This window comes from Myotis davidii, unplaced genomic scaffold (genome assembly GCF_000327345.1).
Source record: "Myotis davidii unplaced genomic scaffold, ASM32734v1 scaffold199, whole genome shotgun sequence".
Classification (NCBI taxonomy): domain Eukaryota; kingdom Metazoa; phylum Chordata; class Mammalia; order Chiroptera; family Vespertilionidae; genus Myotis; species Myotis davidii.
The window spans coordinates 3,520,001-3,536,420 of NW_006290680.1; the positions used below are offsets into that span (position 1 = coordinate 3,520,001).

Sequence of the window (16,420 nt, forward strand, 5' to 3'; positions counted from 1 at the left end):
TGCTGAGCAGGAGAACAAATGAGCCCCATCCTCCTCCACCCCCTACCCTGGCAGATTCTTCGATTTCCTTTGTCTCAATCCAGAATCCCTCTTTACATGATCCCGAGGCTTCCGATAAAATGGAACTGTAACTTTATCTAAGGCGAGTGCAGCACATGTAGGATGGATAAGATGTAATTAATAACAGAAAATAATGTTTCCCCCTCCTGACCTTTCACCCCCATATAAGTGTCTTAAGTTTTATGACAGCTAAGCACAAAATGAGTGTGTGCCTGTGTGTGTGCGCGCACGTGTGTGCGTGCATGCGTGTGTGTGTGTGTGTGTGTAATTAGTTATTTACCAAAATGAAGCTTTTTACCCTAGTTTCTGTTAAAGTTTAACACACACACACACCCACACACACCCACACCCTAGGGGCCCAGTGCACGAATTCATGCACCTTGAAAGGAACTGTGCACTGTGCGGCTGCGGTGGGCACAGGGGCGGATCTCAGCCCATCCTTTGCGTCCCTGCCCTGCCCCTTCCGCCATGGCCCCCAGTCCCCTGTCTGCTGAAAGCCTCAGGAGCACCATCTGCCACCACTCCCATATACTGATAGTGCGGAGCAATTGGGGCCAGCGCCGGCAGTAGGTGCGAGTGGGGCTGTCACTGGCAATGGGTGCAAGAGGCAGCTGCTGGCCCTGATCGCCCCTCAGGAGCAGGAGGAGGTGGAGAAGCCCTAATAGGCGATCGGGGCCAGCAGCTGCGCTCGCACCTGCTGACGGTGCTGAGTGATTGGAGCTGGCGCCAGGCACAAGTAGCAGGTGTGAGCGGTGGCTTCAGTGTCTGCAGCGGGTGTGAACAGGTCTGGCGCCAGCAGCAGGTGTGAGTGCTGGGTGGGACTGCAGTTTGTGGGAGCAAAGAATTTTCGGTAGCCACCAAAGGCTTGCCCCAATGACAGCGACCAGCACCCTGCCTTGGTCTGGCGCCCCCACTTACCTGTTCCACTATTCCACTGTGGCCAACACCTTCCATGTTCTGCGCGCACACCCTGGTGATCAGCACACGTCATAGTGACTGGTTGTTTGGTTGTTCAGTCTATTTGCATATTAGGGTTTTAAACCATCCAATGAGGCAGTTGTTAATTAACTCTAGGAAAGGCAGAAGTTGTGTTTGGATGGGTGAGATCCAAATATTTATGTTCCATAGTAGGAAAGAAGAAGCCACTTGATAATTTTTAAAACTGAAAGGTGGAGAAATAGCAGTATAATCATGCTATTTAGATACACGGAGGTAAATGCCAAAGCAAGCAGCTAAGAAAAAGTGAGGAATGGGACAAGGCACTGATCTTTTTGGTCATCCACATCATTGTTTTATTTGATGTTTAAAATTTTGTACACTTACCACTTTCAAAAAAATGTTTAAAAAAACTGGGGGTCCCATCTCTGACCTATGTGTGAACTCTGTTGGCCCAAGGGTTCTGCACCCAGCCCACATGGGTAGATTTTGGTACTCACCATAAGCCTGTTATTCCCTCTGCCTGTGGATGAATCTGCAGGTGTGAGCGCGTGTGTGCAGGTAGGGGTAGTAATGGGAGGAGGGGCCGGGGGCAGATAACGCACAGAAAAGTGAGCTGAGGAATCTCCAGGTAGAGAGACTATGCATGCACTTGGGTTCTCATTGGTTCAGTCTCTTGTTTCCCTTCTCACCCCTGAGGACGTACGTATCTTGGACCTTCATAGCCAAACAACAGAATTGGCCATTTGAGGGAGAAAGAGACAGGGAGGATAGAATGGGAAAGAAGGAAAAAGATGGGGAGGTGACGGGTACCTCAGTGGCCTCGCAGTAGGAATGGCCTTGTTGACTTTCTGCAGCTTCATTGAGAGGAAAAGGCAAATGTATGCATTGCTGGTGGCCACACCACCAGTTGGTACACAGTAATTTGCTAGAGAGGCCAGCATTAACCCAGCACCTTTACTTACAGTTTAGCAGACAGAAAAACACGAGTACCAGGATGGAGAGAGAGAGAGAGAGAAAGAAAGAAACATCTATTTGTTGTTCCACTCATCCATACATTTACTCCTGCATGTGCCCCGACTGGGGATCAAACCCACAACCTTAGCGCATCAAGATGATGCTCTAACCAAATGAGCTACCTGGCCAGGGCAGCCACAGAATATTAACACAAAGATGTCCTCTTCAGCCTTGTTGGAGTTATTGTGAAATTGATAGCAGCCTAAATGCCCACCAGCCTAAAGGGAACGGGGATAGGGAAATTAATCCCACATTATACAATGTGATGCAGGTTTTTAAAGAGTTGAATCTCTATGTGTTGGCATGGAAAGATGTGTGAGAAACAAGAAGTGAGTGGGTGAACAATGTGTATAGTATGGCCCATTTTTCTGGGGGGGGGGTGTATGAGATAACTAGATTAGGGCATAGCAAAAGTCTGGGGTAGTCACCGCTGAGTAGTGGCAGTTCCCTCTGGGAGTGGGATGGAAGATGGTTTGGAGGGGAAGCTTCCACTCGTATTTCACATTCTGCTGTGTGCTGGAATTCTTCGATACAGTGTACCCAATACTGTTTTTTCTTTATTAAATTCTTTCTTGTTTAAAGTGTTACATATAGTATTTCATATGTCTTCTTTTTCCCCCCATTGACCTCTCCCTGGCCACCCCTACCCCCCACCCCAGCACATGCCCTCACCCCCCTACTCTCTGTGCCCATTGGTTATGCTTATGTGCATGCATACAAGAGCTTTGATCTCTTACCCCCAAACCCCCTCCCCTGCCTGCCCTCTGAAGTTTGACGGTCTGTTCTATGCTTCTCTGTCTCTGGATCTATTTTTGTTCATCAGTTTATGTTGTTCATTATATTCCACAAATGAGTGAGATGATGTGATATTTATCTTTCTCTGACTGGCTTATTTCCCTTAGCATAATGCTCTCCGTGTCCATCCATGCTGTTGTGAATGGTGAAAGTTCTTTCTTTTTTTCTTATTTTATTATAATTTTTAATCGATTTCAGAGATGAAGGGAGAGAAATAGACAGAAACATCAATGATGAGAATCATTGATTGGCTGCCTCCTGCATGCCCCCTACTGGAGGGGGGATCAAGCCCACAACCCGGGCATGTGTCCTTGGCCGGAATCGAACCTGGGAGTCTTTAGTCCATAGGCTTACACTCTACTCACTGAGCCAAACTGGCTAGGGCTCTGGGTGCATATATCCTTTCTGACTGGTGTTTCTGATTTCTTGGGATATATTCCTAGAAGTGGGATCACAGGGTCAAATGGGAGTTCCATTTGTAGTTTTTTGAGGAAACTCCATACTGTTTTCCACAGTGGCTGCACCAGTCTGCATTCCCACCAGCAGTGCACAAGGGTTCCCTTTTCTCTCCATCCTCACCGGCACTTGTCGTTTGTCGATTTGTTGATGACAGCTATTCTGACAGGTGTGAGATAGTACCTATTGTTGTTTTGATTTGCATCTCTCGGATGATTAGTGACTTTGAGCATGTTTTCATATGTCTCTTGGCTTTCTGTATGTCCACTTTCTAAAAGTGTCTGTTTAAGTCCTTTGCCCATTTTTTGATTGCGTTGTTTATCTTCCTTTTGTTGAGATGTATGAGTTCCCTGTAAATCTTGGATATTAGACCCTTACCGGATATAACATTTGTACCCAATACTGTTATGTGGGGTTTTAAAAACTGGCTTTGGAAGTGCAGGGAGGAGGGGCGTGGTGGAGCAGGAGCAGGACAGCTCCAGAAAGGGGCAGGACTGGGGCTCTGCCCTGATTTGCTTGGTGCACTTGGGCCAGCCACCGCCCCTTTCCGCGGAGGCCAGTCACGTGCTGATGGGTATGTTGGTGGAGGCGGGGAGTAGGGCACACGGGGCTCCTCTGGGGCGCTGTGAGAGCTGCCAGCTTTTAAAGCGCTACCAGGGCTGGAAGTTGTTGACATTCTAATGACACGCGATTGGAGAAAGCATCCTGGCAGTCAGACCGAGTTGCCTGCTGAGGAGGGGTCACCGGGTGGGGCTGTTCTTACCTGTCCAGCAGGCCGGGCCCTGTCCTTGCCCTGAGTTAGAACCGTCAGCCTGTGCACCTTCAGATCAACCAGGGAAAGCCTTCCCTCCCTGGGAGCTGGGGAGAGCTGAGCCCTGGTTCCTGGGACTTAGGTCTCCGAAGGGCAGAGCGGGGCCTGGGTCTCAGCCAGCTGTAGTTCTCCCACGTGGATGCCCGGACAGCGTCAGCACAGGAGAGCTCTGGACAGCAGGCTTTGGCTCAACACAAGAGCATGCCAGAGGTGTCAGGCATGAGGCTGGCTCAGGTGGGCATGAGCTGCCCCCCCAGCCCAGAGGTTTCCCCAACAGGCCTGATCACACAGGCCGGCGGTCCTATCAGGGACTGGCGGAGGGGAGAATTGTGTGCAACAAGCCTTTTGCGTGGTCAGCTCCCCAGGCTCTAAAAGGGAACGTGATTCAGCTGATGGAGTCAGGGAAGGCTGTGTGGGAGAGTCAGCATATGCGCTGAACTCGGGAGGGGAGGGGAGGGGAGAAGGGGAGATTTCAGACAACAGAACTGGGACAGTGTTGAAAGGGACTTCAGAGACCCTCCGTGAGGCAGGATACACACCATCATCACCAATTCGGAGAGGCTCAGGGAGCTGAAGTCGCTTGCCCAAGGTCACATAGCTTTTAAAAGTGCAGTAGCTTTTAAAAGTTCAGAGGTTCCCCAGGGCAGGGCCTTTGAGGAGCCACTGGGTGCAGCCAGCATGGTGATTCAGGTCCCGTGGTTAATTAGTAACAGGGCCCTGTGGCCAGCTCTCAGCTAGCCTAGCTGGGAGGTTGAACTTGAGCTGGTTCGCAGTTTGAGTGAGTGGATGACAGGTCACCCCTGACTGGGAAGGCTCTTCCGGCGATTCAGGATTGGGCCACCATGCAGAGAGACGGGAGGGCAGAGCTGTGCTCGGGGCTGCTCCCCAGGACCTGAGCGGGGACCCAGCATTTTCAGGTGAGAGGCTCAGCTGTGGGCAGGACACCTGCCGGCCAGCCTGCTGGTCTGCCAAACCGACTAACTAGTTACCTAGCCAACTTCCTTCCTAACTACCTACTTACTTTCCTTCCTAACACCCTTCTTCCTAATTCCCTCTTTTCTTCCTAACTCTCCTCCCCGACCCTCCCTTGCTTCCTTTCCTAATTTTTTTTCTTAACTTCTTCCCCCCTATCCCTCCTTCCTTTGCCTCCTTCCCTCTCCACTCCTCTCTACCTCTCAGCCACCTAGTTGTCTTCCTTCCTAACCACCAATGTACATTCTTACTTCTTTCCCACTAACTTCATGCCTCCCTTTTCTAAATTCCTAACTCCTTCCTGAAATTCCAGGCCTTGGAGTCAGACTGCCTGGGTTCACGTCTCAGTTACATCACTTACTAGCTATGTGGCCTGATCAAGTCACTTCACCTCCCCGAGCCTCAGCGTCCTCCTCCTTCAAACAGGGACGATGATAGTTCCCAACCCATGGCGCTGTGGGAACAAAGTCAGGTCAAGAGAAGGGAGCCCGAAGCCTTAGGAGCAGAGAGCTGCTCAGATGTGGGGTTCACAGCCAAGGTGATGGGGGAAGGAGAGGGTGTGCAATGGGCATGTCGAAGTTCCCACCAGGACTTAGAGACTTTGCACGGTGGTACAAGAATAAGAAATAAGCTAACCCACTGTCACCTTGGGTTGTGGCCCTCAGCCTTTTCTCTGTGGCTGTGGCTCTACACAAATGTCCATGTGCCCACCTGTCTTTTTGTTCTGTACAAAGACAGTACCCCTGGTACACCTACCATTTTGAAATCTGGTTTGTTTGTTTCGCTTGACACTGTAGCACATGTATGTTTCTGCTTCCATGCACATAGGCTTGTGTGTCAGTTTTGTTTGCTGTTGGGTAATATTCCATTTTATATGTGTCCTGTAATTTATCTTATCAATTCATTCCTTGATTCATTAGTCAAATATGTAGGGAGCACCGACTGCCTTCCAGGCCCCGTTCCCAGTGCTGCAGTCCACAGTGAACAAGAGAGTCTTTGCCCTCCTGGAGCCAATGTCCTCATTCGAGATAGAAAACAAACAAGACACTGCGTATGAAGGTGTCAAAGAGTGATAAGTGTTCCGAAGTAAAAGATAGCGCAGGAAAGTGCAGAGGGAGTGAGCGGGACTGGCTTTGTAGAGCGACCAACCATCCTGGTTTGCCCAGAACTGTACAGGTTTTAGCACTGAAAGTCCCACATGCTGGGAACCTGGAAGTCCCAGACAAGCCAGGACAAGGGGTCCCCAGGAACCAGAAGAGGCCTGAGAGGCCACACATGAGCAGAGACCCTGTGAGGTTAGCGGAAGGCAGCTCTACAGAAGAGCATTCTAGGCAGAGGAAGTGCGAGGGGCAGGAGGCCAGAGGACACGCCGTGTGTCTGAGGAACAGCCAGAAAGCCAGAGAGGCTGGCGTGTTGTGAGAGGAAGCAGTGGAGATGGGTGGGCAGGAAGGCAGAAGCCGGGGTGGACCAGCATAAAGACTTTGGATTTTGATCCTCCAAGTAATGGGAAGTCACGGGAGTTTTGAGCAACAAATCACATGATCTGATTTACATTGTTAAAGAGTCACTCTGGCTTTTGGTGGGAGCTTGTACTGGGTAAAGACAGAAATAGAGAATCAGCCCTAGCCGGTTTGGCTCAGTGGATAGAGCATCAGCCTGCAGACCATAGGGTCCTGGGTTCGATTCCGGTCAAGGGCACGTACCTTGGTTGCAGGCTTCTCCCCAGCCTGGGCCCTGGTCAGGAGGCAACAAATCGATGTGTTTCTCTCACATCGATGTTTCTCTCTGTCTTTCCCTCTCTCTTCCACTTTCCCTAAAAATCAATGGAAAAATATCCTCCGGTGAGGATTAACAACCAAAAATAAAAAATTAAAAAAAAACAACTTAGAAAAAGATAAGAAATAGAGAATCGGTAGGGCAGACAAAAATAAAAAATTTAAAAAAAACAACTTAAAAAATTAAAAAAAAAAACACAACTTAAAAAAAGATAAGAAATAGAGAATCGGTAGGGCAGCTATTGCAGTGATCCACGCAGGTGGTTGCAGCAATGGGTTTCTGGTTGCACTCGGAGGTTCGAGCCTCGTGGGATTTCTTGGAGGAGAGGAGGGTGGGGTAAGGTGCCAGCTTTTTAGAATGAGTTCCAAGTTGCCGGCTTGAACTTTTGAGTCGGTGGTGGTGCCAGGGAAGAGTGGAAGGAAAGTGAGTCAAGACTGGTTTCAGACGTGTTTGGTCTGAGGTGCCTCTGGACATGTAACCAGTGAAGGGTTGAGGAAGCCGTTAGCTATTTCAATCCAGAATTCAGGAGATAATCAGAACCAGGGAGATACGCTTGGGAATTATTGCGTACACTTGGTACTCAAAGCCATGAAAGCGCTTGAGCTCAACTAGGAACAAGTGTAGACAGAGGTCCAAGGGCTGAGCCCTGAGACAGGCCAGTGTTAAAGGTAAAAAGAGGAGGCGAATCCAGCCGAAGAGGTGGGGGAAGAGCAGTCAGTGAGGCAGGCGGGCATCCAGTAGCTCCTGAAGCCAAGTGGGAGGAGTGGGTGTGTCAGATCCTCCCCAGAAGCTGGGCGAGAGGAGGACGGAGGACCCATCACTGGCCCTGGCACGCGGAAGCCTCTGTTTTGGTGCTGTATTGGGGGGAAAGCTTTGTGACGGGTTCAAGAGAGAACGGAAAAAGGAACGGAGGCTGAGTCCACACCGTTCTTTCAAGGAGTTGATCTGAAAAGGGGAACAGCGAAATGGACAGCACCTGGAGGGGGATGTGAGGTCAAAAGGGGGCTATGACAGCCGGCAATATTCCAAAGCGCCTGGTGGTGGAACATTCAGGTTATTATTATCACTGCCATCGCTTTCCGGTTCTAAACAGTGCTGCTGACTGGAGGGCCAATCAGGGGCTTGTTATTGAAAAGAAATGTCCTTGTTCTGCTACGTGTTTTGTAAACATGACACCCTGCCCATCTGTGTATTGATTCAACACTTCTATTTTGTTGGAAGATGGTAGGCTCTGATGTCGTTCACTCGGTTTCCTTGGCTGACACCTCCAGTGCCCTGCTCTCAGCGCCCGCAGAGAACCCCTGGGCCACTAGGCTCAGGTCCCGCCCTGACCAAGCCCTTTGGCCCCAGCCCCATAAATCCCTCCACTGTGGTGAATTGCAGAGGTCTGTGTGTGGCATGTGGCAGCCACATAGAAAGTTCCAGAAGAACAGGGGCTGTGTCAGGCCATGTCAAGTCCTGCGTTCCCTAGAACATCCCTCATGAGCTCCGGGGGAGAGGAGAGACCCATGAGTACCTAATTATCACACCAGGGAACAAGAACTTCATGAGCCAAGTGCGGGCTGGGACCATGTTCCTGCCTCTTACATAGTCGCAGAGCGGTGGGCCAACCAGCCCTATCCTGGGGACTGCAGGCCAGAGTCCAGGAGGGGCCAGCAGGGAAAGGCCGCAATGGCCAAGGACTTGGCATTCAAAGACCAAGGCCAGCTGGGTGAGCCAGACACCTGGGCTCCAGGTTCCTCTCAGGTTCCTGGGGAGGCGCGAAGGGCTCTCAGCTGCCATGGGAAGACCTCATCTTCAGTCCCAGATGGTTTCCATCAGGCCTGGGTATACCACAGGAAGTATGTCTTACAGACAGGCACCTACACACACACACACTCACACACACACACACATACACACACACTCACACTCACACACACACAGACATACACACACACTCACACACACTCACACTCACACACACACTCACACTCACACTCACACTCACACACACACACACACGAGATTTACCAACCTGCACCAATGTGAATACAGATACACAATTACCTACATACACACATGTGGTTACACTGTCATGCACATGTATCAATAGACACCTATACTCATCTGCAGACTCATACAGGTAGACACCCACATGCAACCACATGCACACACACAAGCACATTAACACATAGATACACACTGACACATTGACACACTGCACAGAGGCTCCCTGAGGCGCACAAACATGCACACTAAAAATGTACAGAGTTGCACAGACACACAGAAAAATTATACAGACAAGGTCACCATGCCACACACTCCTAACAGCACAGGCAGCCATCTGCATGGACTCACACACTGACACAATACTTTGCCATACAGGGACACACAGACACACCAGACAGACACACAGGCCGAAGCACATCTATACGGGAAACACCTGCACACGCACACACACATGCTGACCCACACCCACGTGTTCTAACAAGCCCGGAGTCTCCAGGGCTCTCCTGCAGCTGTTGCCCACCCCCAGGGGGAGCCGATGTCCCCAGGGAACAGAGGTTTCCCATCCCATCTTTAGCTCTGCCGGGTCCTGCATGACATCAACGGTCCCCTCGGTGCTGATGCTGCCGGGAGTTCCGAGCTGGGGCCAGTCCGGCGCCAGGCACAGACACTTCAGCCCTTGTTGGGAGAACAGAGAGAGGCTGTGTTGTCCATTGCCCATCCTCCGGCTCCAACTGCTGGTTCTCTCAAAGGCCTCTCCTCAGGCCGGTGCAGGTATGTGGGGCCGGGGAGGCCAGGGCCTGGCAGAGGGGCCATCAGAGTCAGCGCAGGAGAGGGTGTGGCAGCATCACAGGAGCGTAGGCCTGGGGCACAGGCTGTGCTCCCTATGGGCAGTTCTGCAGCTCGCTTTCTCAGGACTCCACAGAGCTGGGGGACTCCCTCCCTTCCCCGGTGGTCACTTTCTCAGCTCCCAAGAAGGCCATGGGGGGTGTGCCAGGTGCCCCCTTGTAAGGATGGGCAGTGTCTGCCCAGAGAGGCCAGGCTGCAGCCTGGGCCCCACAAAGAACCAAGGCTGTGGTCTTGGGATGCACCGTACCCAGCAGTTCCCGCAAGCTGACACCTCATCTGGGATGTCAGATGAGACATCAGCTCTTGGCCTTGGCCTTCCAACCAGGGGTGGGGCTGTGGGGCCCTGGACAGCCTGAGTCAGGCCTAGATATGCTAGCCTCCTCCAGCCTGCAGGGTGGGGCAGGGAAGACACAGTGCTCCCTCCTTTCACTGGGCCTAGACCAGCTGATCTGTTTAATCTCAACTAGACACTGGCCAGTCTGAGGACTCTCCATGGCATTAGTCCAAGGCCTCCAGGGCAGTGCCCTTTCAGGGGCTCTCTACAGGAATTCAGGGTTACAACATGCTTGTATGGGAGCCTGGGGAGCCCAGCCTGCCCCTCACAAGCTGTGTAATCCTAGCAAGTCCCTTTCGAGGCCTCAGGCTTCCCACTTGTGAAATGGGGGGAGGGGTGCAAACTTTTATGTTCTGCCAGAGTCCCCCCAGGCCTAGCCATCCTGGACTTTTGGAGCTGCCCTGGCTCACAGGGATCTTGCTACCTTGGCTGTCCTTGCAAAACACTCAGCCTGGGAGGAGCCATCCTGACCATTCTCCTTCCTTCCCTCCTGAGATGTTTGATTGGAGAGGCTGGGTCCAGTGGGTATCCTTTCCTGTCCCAGGGAGGGTTGCTGCCAAAGCTCAGGTTGTGGCAGGTGCATGGACGGGGTTGGGGAGGGGTGGTGAGGGCAGCGGTGCTTGAGACTCTAGGCAGGTGGAGCTAACTCCCCAGCCAGCTCTCTCATGCCAGCTCCTCCTTGTGCCCCCAGCACCCACCCTATCACTGTTACAGAATGGACTCTAGTGCCAGCCCGGCAGGGACTTCCAGTCCACAGGTGAGTGGGTCTTGGTTCCCCTGCCCACCAGCAGGGGGCTCACTTCCTTACATGGCTCAGGAAATCTATGCCAGCACCCGCCAGGAAGGTGGGTCATCCCAGACAGGACTGGGGGTCGACAGGGGTCACTCTGAGCTCACAGAAGTGAGCCATTTGCAGGATAAATAGAGAAGAGACTTGGGCAAAGGCTTCACGAAGTAAATGGGGTGGGAAAATAATGGGATTGGTCCGAGGAACAGCCTGTAGTAAGTCCTTGGACAGCGCTCTCTGGGCATCAGTTTTCTCACCCGCACAACTGGCATGACAGCAGCCTCCCAAGGTGGTTGTGAGAAGCAGATGAGATGGTGGATGGGGGAGTGGGATGGGGAGAAGGGGAGAAGGAAGGAAGGAAGGAAGGAAGGGAGGAAGGAAGGAAGGAAGGAAGGAAGGAGCCTAGAATAGATCAGGGCCTGGGGCCCAGAGGAAAGGGAGCCAAGGAGTAGGAACCTGTTGTTATTAATCTCTTCTTTCTGTAAATGTCTTTAGCCTTCAAGGGCCAATGGGAACATCAACCTGGGGCCTTCAGCCAACCCAAAGTGAGTTCTGGTCTCTAAGGCAACTGTCCTCCCTGGCTCCCCTCAGGCCAGGTTCCCCTAGCCTTGGGAGTAAAATCCAAGCTCTCTGGTCTACCTTCAAGACCCTCTGTGACCTGGGCCCCGGACCACCTCCCAGCTTTACCCCCCACGAGTTCCCCAGCCTCTGCCCATGCTGAGCCCTGGGCCTGGGATGCGCCCCAAAGTCTGCATTATTAGCAGCTCCCTGCCCTTCAGGCCCTTCTCAGGCTTTGAGCCGGCTCCCTCACCTCTATGCATTGTGTCTGGGTTTCTCCCCACCTTACCTGCTGTTTACCTGATCGTGAGATCCCCAGGTGCAGGGCCAGACTTACAAGCCCCTCTTGGCTGGGAGGACATGTCATTCTTCAGTGGTGAGGAGGCCGGGCTGTAGGAAAGCTCCCTGTATTCCCCACCTTCAAAGTGAAAAAGAAGTCTGGACTTGATCTCAGGATGGAGTTTCAGAATCTTGCAAATGCTGACCCATGTTCTTCCCTCTTCCCCCAGTGCCCGGCCCACCGACTTCGACTTCCTCAAAGTCATTGGCAAAGGCAACTATGGGAAGGTGAGTAACATGGTGAAGGTGGGAAGCCTCGGCCTCCCCTTCTCTAGCCTCCTCCACCCCGTGCCTATCACCTGCATGTGCAAAGAGGGAGCTCACAACCTGCAGGTCCAAGGATGCAGGGCCGGCGCTGGGGCCATCAGAGGAGTGGTCACCTGCGGGACCTTGCATTTCTGCTTCCGTTCAGGTCCTCCTGGCCAAGCGCAAGTCCGACGGGATGTTCTATGCAGTGAAGGTGCTGCAGAAAAAGTTCATCTTAAAGAACAAAGAGGTACCAGAGCTCAGGCATAAGCATTTCCTCTCCTATTCCTCGACTCCCAGGCTCGGGGGGCTTCCCCAGATGGGTCCCAACTGTGAAGGGTCCATGGGCTGGGTGCAGAGGGGGTCTGAGCAGGGGGCCAGCTGGTGCCAGGATGCTTACCATTCTCGAGGAAGGCAGGCCAACCACGTCAGCCACAGGCTGCAGGAGGAGCCAGTCCCAGCCCTGTGCCTCCCTCCGATGAAATCTGGGTCCCACAGTGGACAGTCCTTTGCCCTGCCTGGGTGCCCGCCACCTCATCTGTGCAGAGTGGGGTAACACCTCCCACTCTTAAAAGGCCCTCCCAGCCACAGCCATCCTGGAGTTCCAGATGCTTTAGCTGATCCAAGTCTCTTTACTGGTAACTCCAACCCCACAGAGGGCTGGATATTAAATCAGAGCCCCCAGGATAGGGAATTAGCGTTAACAAGGACATCAGGAGGGTGGGTAGGGGCGGTCTTCCTGAGGGAGGTGGCCTTGCAGCTGGTCTTGAAGGTAGGGTTCTATGGTCTGAAAAGAGGGTGCCCAGGCAGGGGAAACAGCACGAGCAAAGGCGTGAATGTGGCCTCGTGGATGCAATCATCATATTTTCTTTGTTCATCACCCCTGATCTGGGGGCTGGAGCTGCATCCCTGTGAACTGACTGGGGATGAGACTGACCACGCAGACCCCTGACTACTAGGCAAGGGGCCGGGCCTGGCAATGAGGAGCCACAGGGCGCGTCTGAGGAGGGGCAGGGGAGCCCCACCAGCGAGCCGTGGGCTGTGACACGACCCCTGTCTGTGACCCCACAGCAGAACCACATCATGGCGGAGCGCAACGTGCTTCTGAAGAACGTGCGGCACCCCTTCCTCGTGGGCCTGCGCTACTCCTTCCAGACCCCCGAGAAACTCTACTTCGTGCTCGACTACGTCAATGGAGGAGAGGTGGGCGGGTCTGCAGGGGCTCCCCTGGGCCAGCTCTTAGCTGGGAGCTGTCCATCCCACATACCCCCTGTGTGCCAGGTTCTGGAATGATCTCACATCATCCATACAACAGACCCATTTTGTAGGGGAGGAAACGAGGCTCAGGAGCTAATCACTTGCTCAAGGCCACCAGCCCATACCTGGCAGAGCCAGGACTGGAATGTGGATCTGTATTGACTTCCCCCTGCAAAGCTGCCCGACTCACCTGGAAGGTCAATGTTACCGGAGCTCTGTGGTCAAGATTTGCAATGCCCCCGTTTACAACAGAGGCCAAGGGGGTGGTGGTGGCCTATCACTGTGGTAAATGGAGATCTGAGGCCCCCTGGTGACCTAGCAGCACAGCTGCATGAGCTGAGTTCCTTCCTGGCCTTCACTCTGGCTCTCTTAGTGAGGCCTCCTCAGTGACCCCAGATTTAAGCTCTATGATCTCATGCCTTTGGCCTGATGCTGAGAGGGAAGTTTTTGTCCTGCATCCCTAAGTCCCCTGATGGAGTTGGAAGGTTTTCCATGCTAGCAAAAGATGCCAAAGCAATTGGCCCACAGGCAGATCTCTCCTGGGCTGAGTTTGACTTGGTCATGATAATCTTAGCACCTGGGTTGGAGGAAAAACCTGTTTTTGAACCACCCAGTTTCAAATCCCAGCTCTGCCAATTGCAAGCTATGTGACCTTGGCAAGTCACCTGACAGCTCTGACCCGTCCCAGACTCCTCTTAAGTGAAACTAGTGTCATATTTGATACCTTGAAGGCCGGTCATTAGGATTAAATAAGAGATGTGAAAGGTTCTGGCTTGGAGCTTGGAACATAGGAGGTGCTCAATCCATGTGAATTAATCTCTCCTGCTGACCCTATGGACACCCACAACTGCCGTATGGGGTGGGGGCAGACATGCCTTTTATTGTCTGAGTACATTGCTGTTCAGAGAGGGGTGACTTGGGCCGCTGCCCCCCTGCACTCCAGCAGCTGGAGCCCCCCCAGGAAACCCTCTCACAGTGTCCTCCTCCTCCAGCTCTTCTTCCACCTGCAGCGGGAGCGCAGGTTCCTGGAGCCCCGTGCCCGGTTCTACGCTGCCGAGGTGGCCAGTGCCATTGGCTACCTGCACTCCCTCAACATCATCTACAGGTGAGGCCTGCCTGTGGCTCAGGGGTTGTGTGGCCCCTAAATCCTGATGAAATGCCAGTGAACTGGTCCTTTGTCTGAGGAAAATGCCCCCAAGGGGTAGGGTGAGAGCCTCCTCCTTTCTAGGATCAAGTGCCCATCCCCCCTGGACACCTCTGTGAGCCTCCATGAATAGTCCTCCCGCCAGGCACCCAGGTCCCCAACTGTCCTCACTCACTGGCTGAGCCGTCACAGCGTGCTTTTCTCATTTTATGCAGGGACCTGAAACCAGAGAACATTCTCTTGGACTCCCAGGTTTGTGTGTGTGTGTGTGTGCACCTGTATGTATGTGCATGGTTGCAATGAACGTTGTGTACCCACATGTAGGTATATGGGTGTGCATGCACTGTGTAGAGATGCATTCAAATATATATGTGCACATACCCATATATGTGTACATATGTATATACGTGCATCATGTGCACACAAGACCATGTATATACGTACGTGGGTGTGCACGTGTGTATACAGGAGGTCTATAGAGGGCAGAGGAGGGGCCAGGTGGAGGCTTGTGGATTTTGTAGTCCCTCCATGTCTTAGATTGGGTTCCCTGGAAGCAGACCCAGAGATGAAGCATTGGGTGCAGGTTACAGGGGCCACTCTCAAGAGATCTCCCTTTAAGGGGGCGAAAGGCAGGATTGGGCAGAGGAGGAAGCTCACCTCCCCCTTGTGGTTGGAAGTGAGGCCTCAGATGATCTTACGGGGCAGGGACGACCCCAGATGGAATGGCTCTTTGGACCTGTTCCAAACTGAGGCAAGGAGGCTGGGCATTTGTGCCCCTGCATCAGTCAGTCATTGGGTGGGATTGCCCCTAGGGAGGGGCCTAACTTTGGGTGAGGGCAGTGTCCCAGCACGGGTGGGGGGATGGGCATGACAGCTCCCAAAGGGGAGGTTTGGGCAGAATCCCACAGTATCCACTCACTCCACGACCTCCACCAGCCACCCACTTGCCCAGGTGCACAAGGTGTGGCTGCTTTCTGGGCCCCAGCCCTCTGTCAAGGGACTTCTGCCACCGGGTCTCTCCAGCCAGGACATTCTAGAGCTGGCAGTGTAACAGGGCATGGGTCTGAGTCTGTGATGAGCTGGGCAGACAGTGGAATGCCATCTCCCCACCTTGCCCCCTGTGCAGCTCCCAGTCCAGAAGCCCTGGGCCGCTGAGTAAAACCTCAGCCTGTGTAGGGGCATCAGACCCCAGAGGTGCTGCCCTGGGGGCAGGCATTGGGCATTGGGGTTAGGCCTGGCCATACCATTCTCTTAGACCACGCTCCTGTCCCTGACTTCCCTCCTCTGCAGGGACACGTGGTCCTGACAGATTTTGGCCTCTGCAAGGAAGGTGTAGAGCCGGAGGAGACCACGTCCACATTCTGTGGCACCCCCGAGGTGAGCTAAAACTCCGAAGAGAAGGCAGGCTGGGTGGTTGAGGCCACAGCTCCTGATTAGAGGTGACAGGTGACAGCTAAAGGGGCTCACTCCTTCCCCCCAAGCACTTCTCCTGAGCTGCTTGTGCACTCGGCCTTGGTTTCCTCATCGGCATAATGGGGGCATCAGCTCTGGGGGCTGGGGACCCCCGCCAGCTGCTGGGGACTCTGCCACAGTGATGTCCAATAGAAATAGAAACAGAAATGCAAACCATATAGGCAATTAAAATTTTCCAGCAGCCATGTTTAAAAAGTAAAAAACAAGTGAAATTATAATTTTAATAATATATTTAAATTAACCCAATATGTATATATAAAATATTGTCATTTCAGCATACCATCAATATAAAATTGTTGAGATATTTTATTCTTTTTTTCTAAATTTTTGAAATCTGTGTGTATTCTACACTGATGGGCCATCTCAGCCACACTTTAAGTGTTTGATAGCCACGTGTGGACAGTGGCTGTGGTCCTGGACAACACGGTCCTACAGGGTGAAGTCCATGTGCAACAGGAGGGACAATTATGATCAGGGCTTGCAAGTGTGAAGGAAGCACTTTATGTGTGGACAGTGGCTTTGGTCCTCCATGTGCAACAGGAGGGCCTAGCTTGACAATTAAGATCAGGGCTTGCAAGTGTGAAGGAAGCACTTTACTACTGCCCTCTTTCAGCCACAAAG

General features: G+C 52.7%; 1 protein-coding gene across 4 annotated transcripts in view; it reads left to right on the forward strand.

Annotated features, from left to right (window-relative positions):
- The window catches only part of LOC102767028 (serine/threonine-protein kinase Sgk2), a 48,932-nt gene that overhangs the window by 23,085 nt on the left and 9,427 nt on the right, over positions 1 to 16,420 (forward strand). Inside the window, exons 18-26 of one of the 4 annotated variants that reach the window (XM_015563918.1) lie at positions 9,390 to 9,586; positions 10,710 to 10,752; positions 11,278 to 11,327; positions 11,850 to 11,907; positions 12,092 to 12,175; positions 12,997 to 13,128; positions 14,175 to 14,287; positions 14,542 to 14,578; positions 15,617 to 15,703. In XM_015563918.1, the coding sequence (XP_015419404.1) occupies positions 9,390 to 9,586; positions 10,710 to 10,752; positions 11,278 to 11,327; positions 11,850 to 11,907; positions 12,092 to 12,175; positions 12,997 to 13,128; positions 14,175 to 14,287; positions 14,542 to 14,578; positions 15,617 to 15,703 (801 nt within the window). Of the gene's footprint in view, positions 1 to 4,816; positions 4,993 to 9,389; positions 9,587 to 10,686; positions 10,753 to 11,277; positions 11,328 to 11,849; positions 11,908 to 12,091; positions 12,176 to 12,996; positions 13,129 to 14,174; positions 14,288 to 14,541; positions 14,579 to 15,616; positions 15,704 to 16,420 lie in introns of those variants that run through there. The other 3 variants (XM_006763759.2, XM_015563919.1, XM_006763758.2) reach the window with 3 other exon arrangements.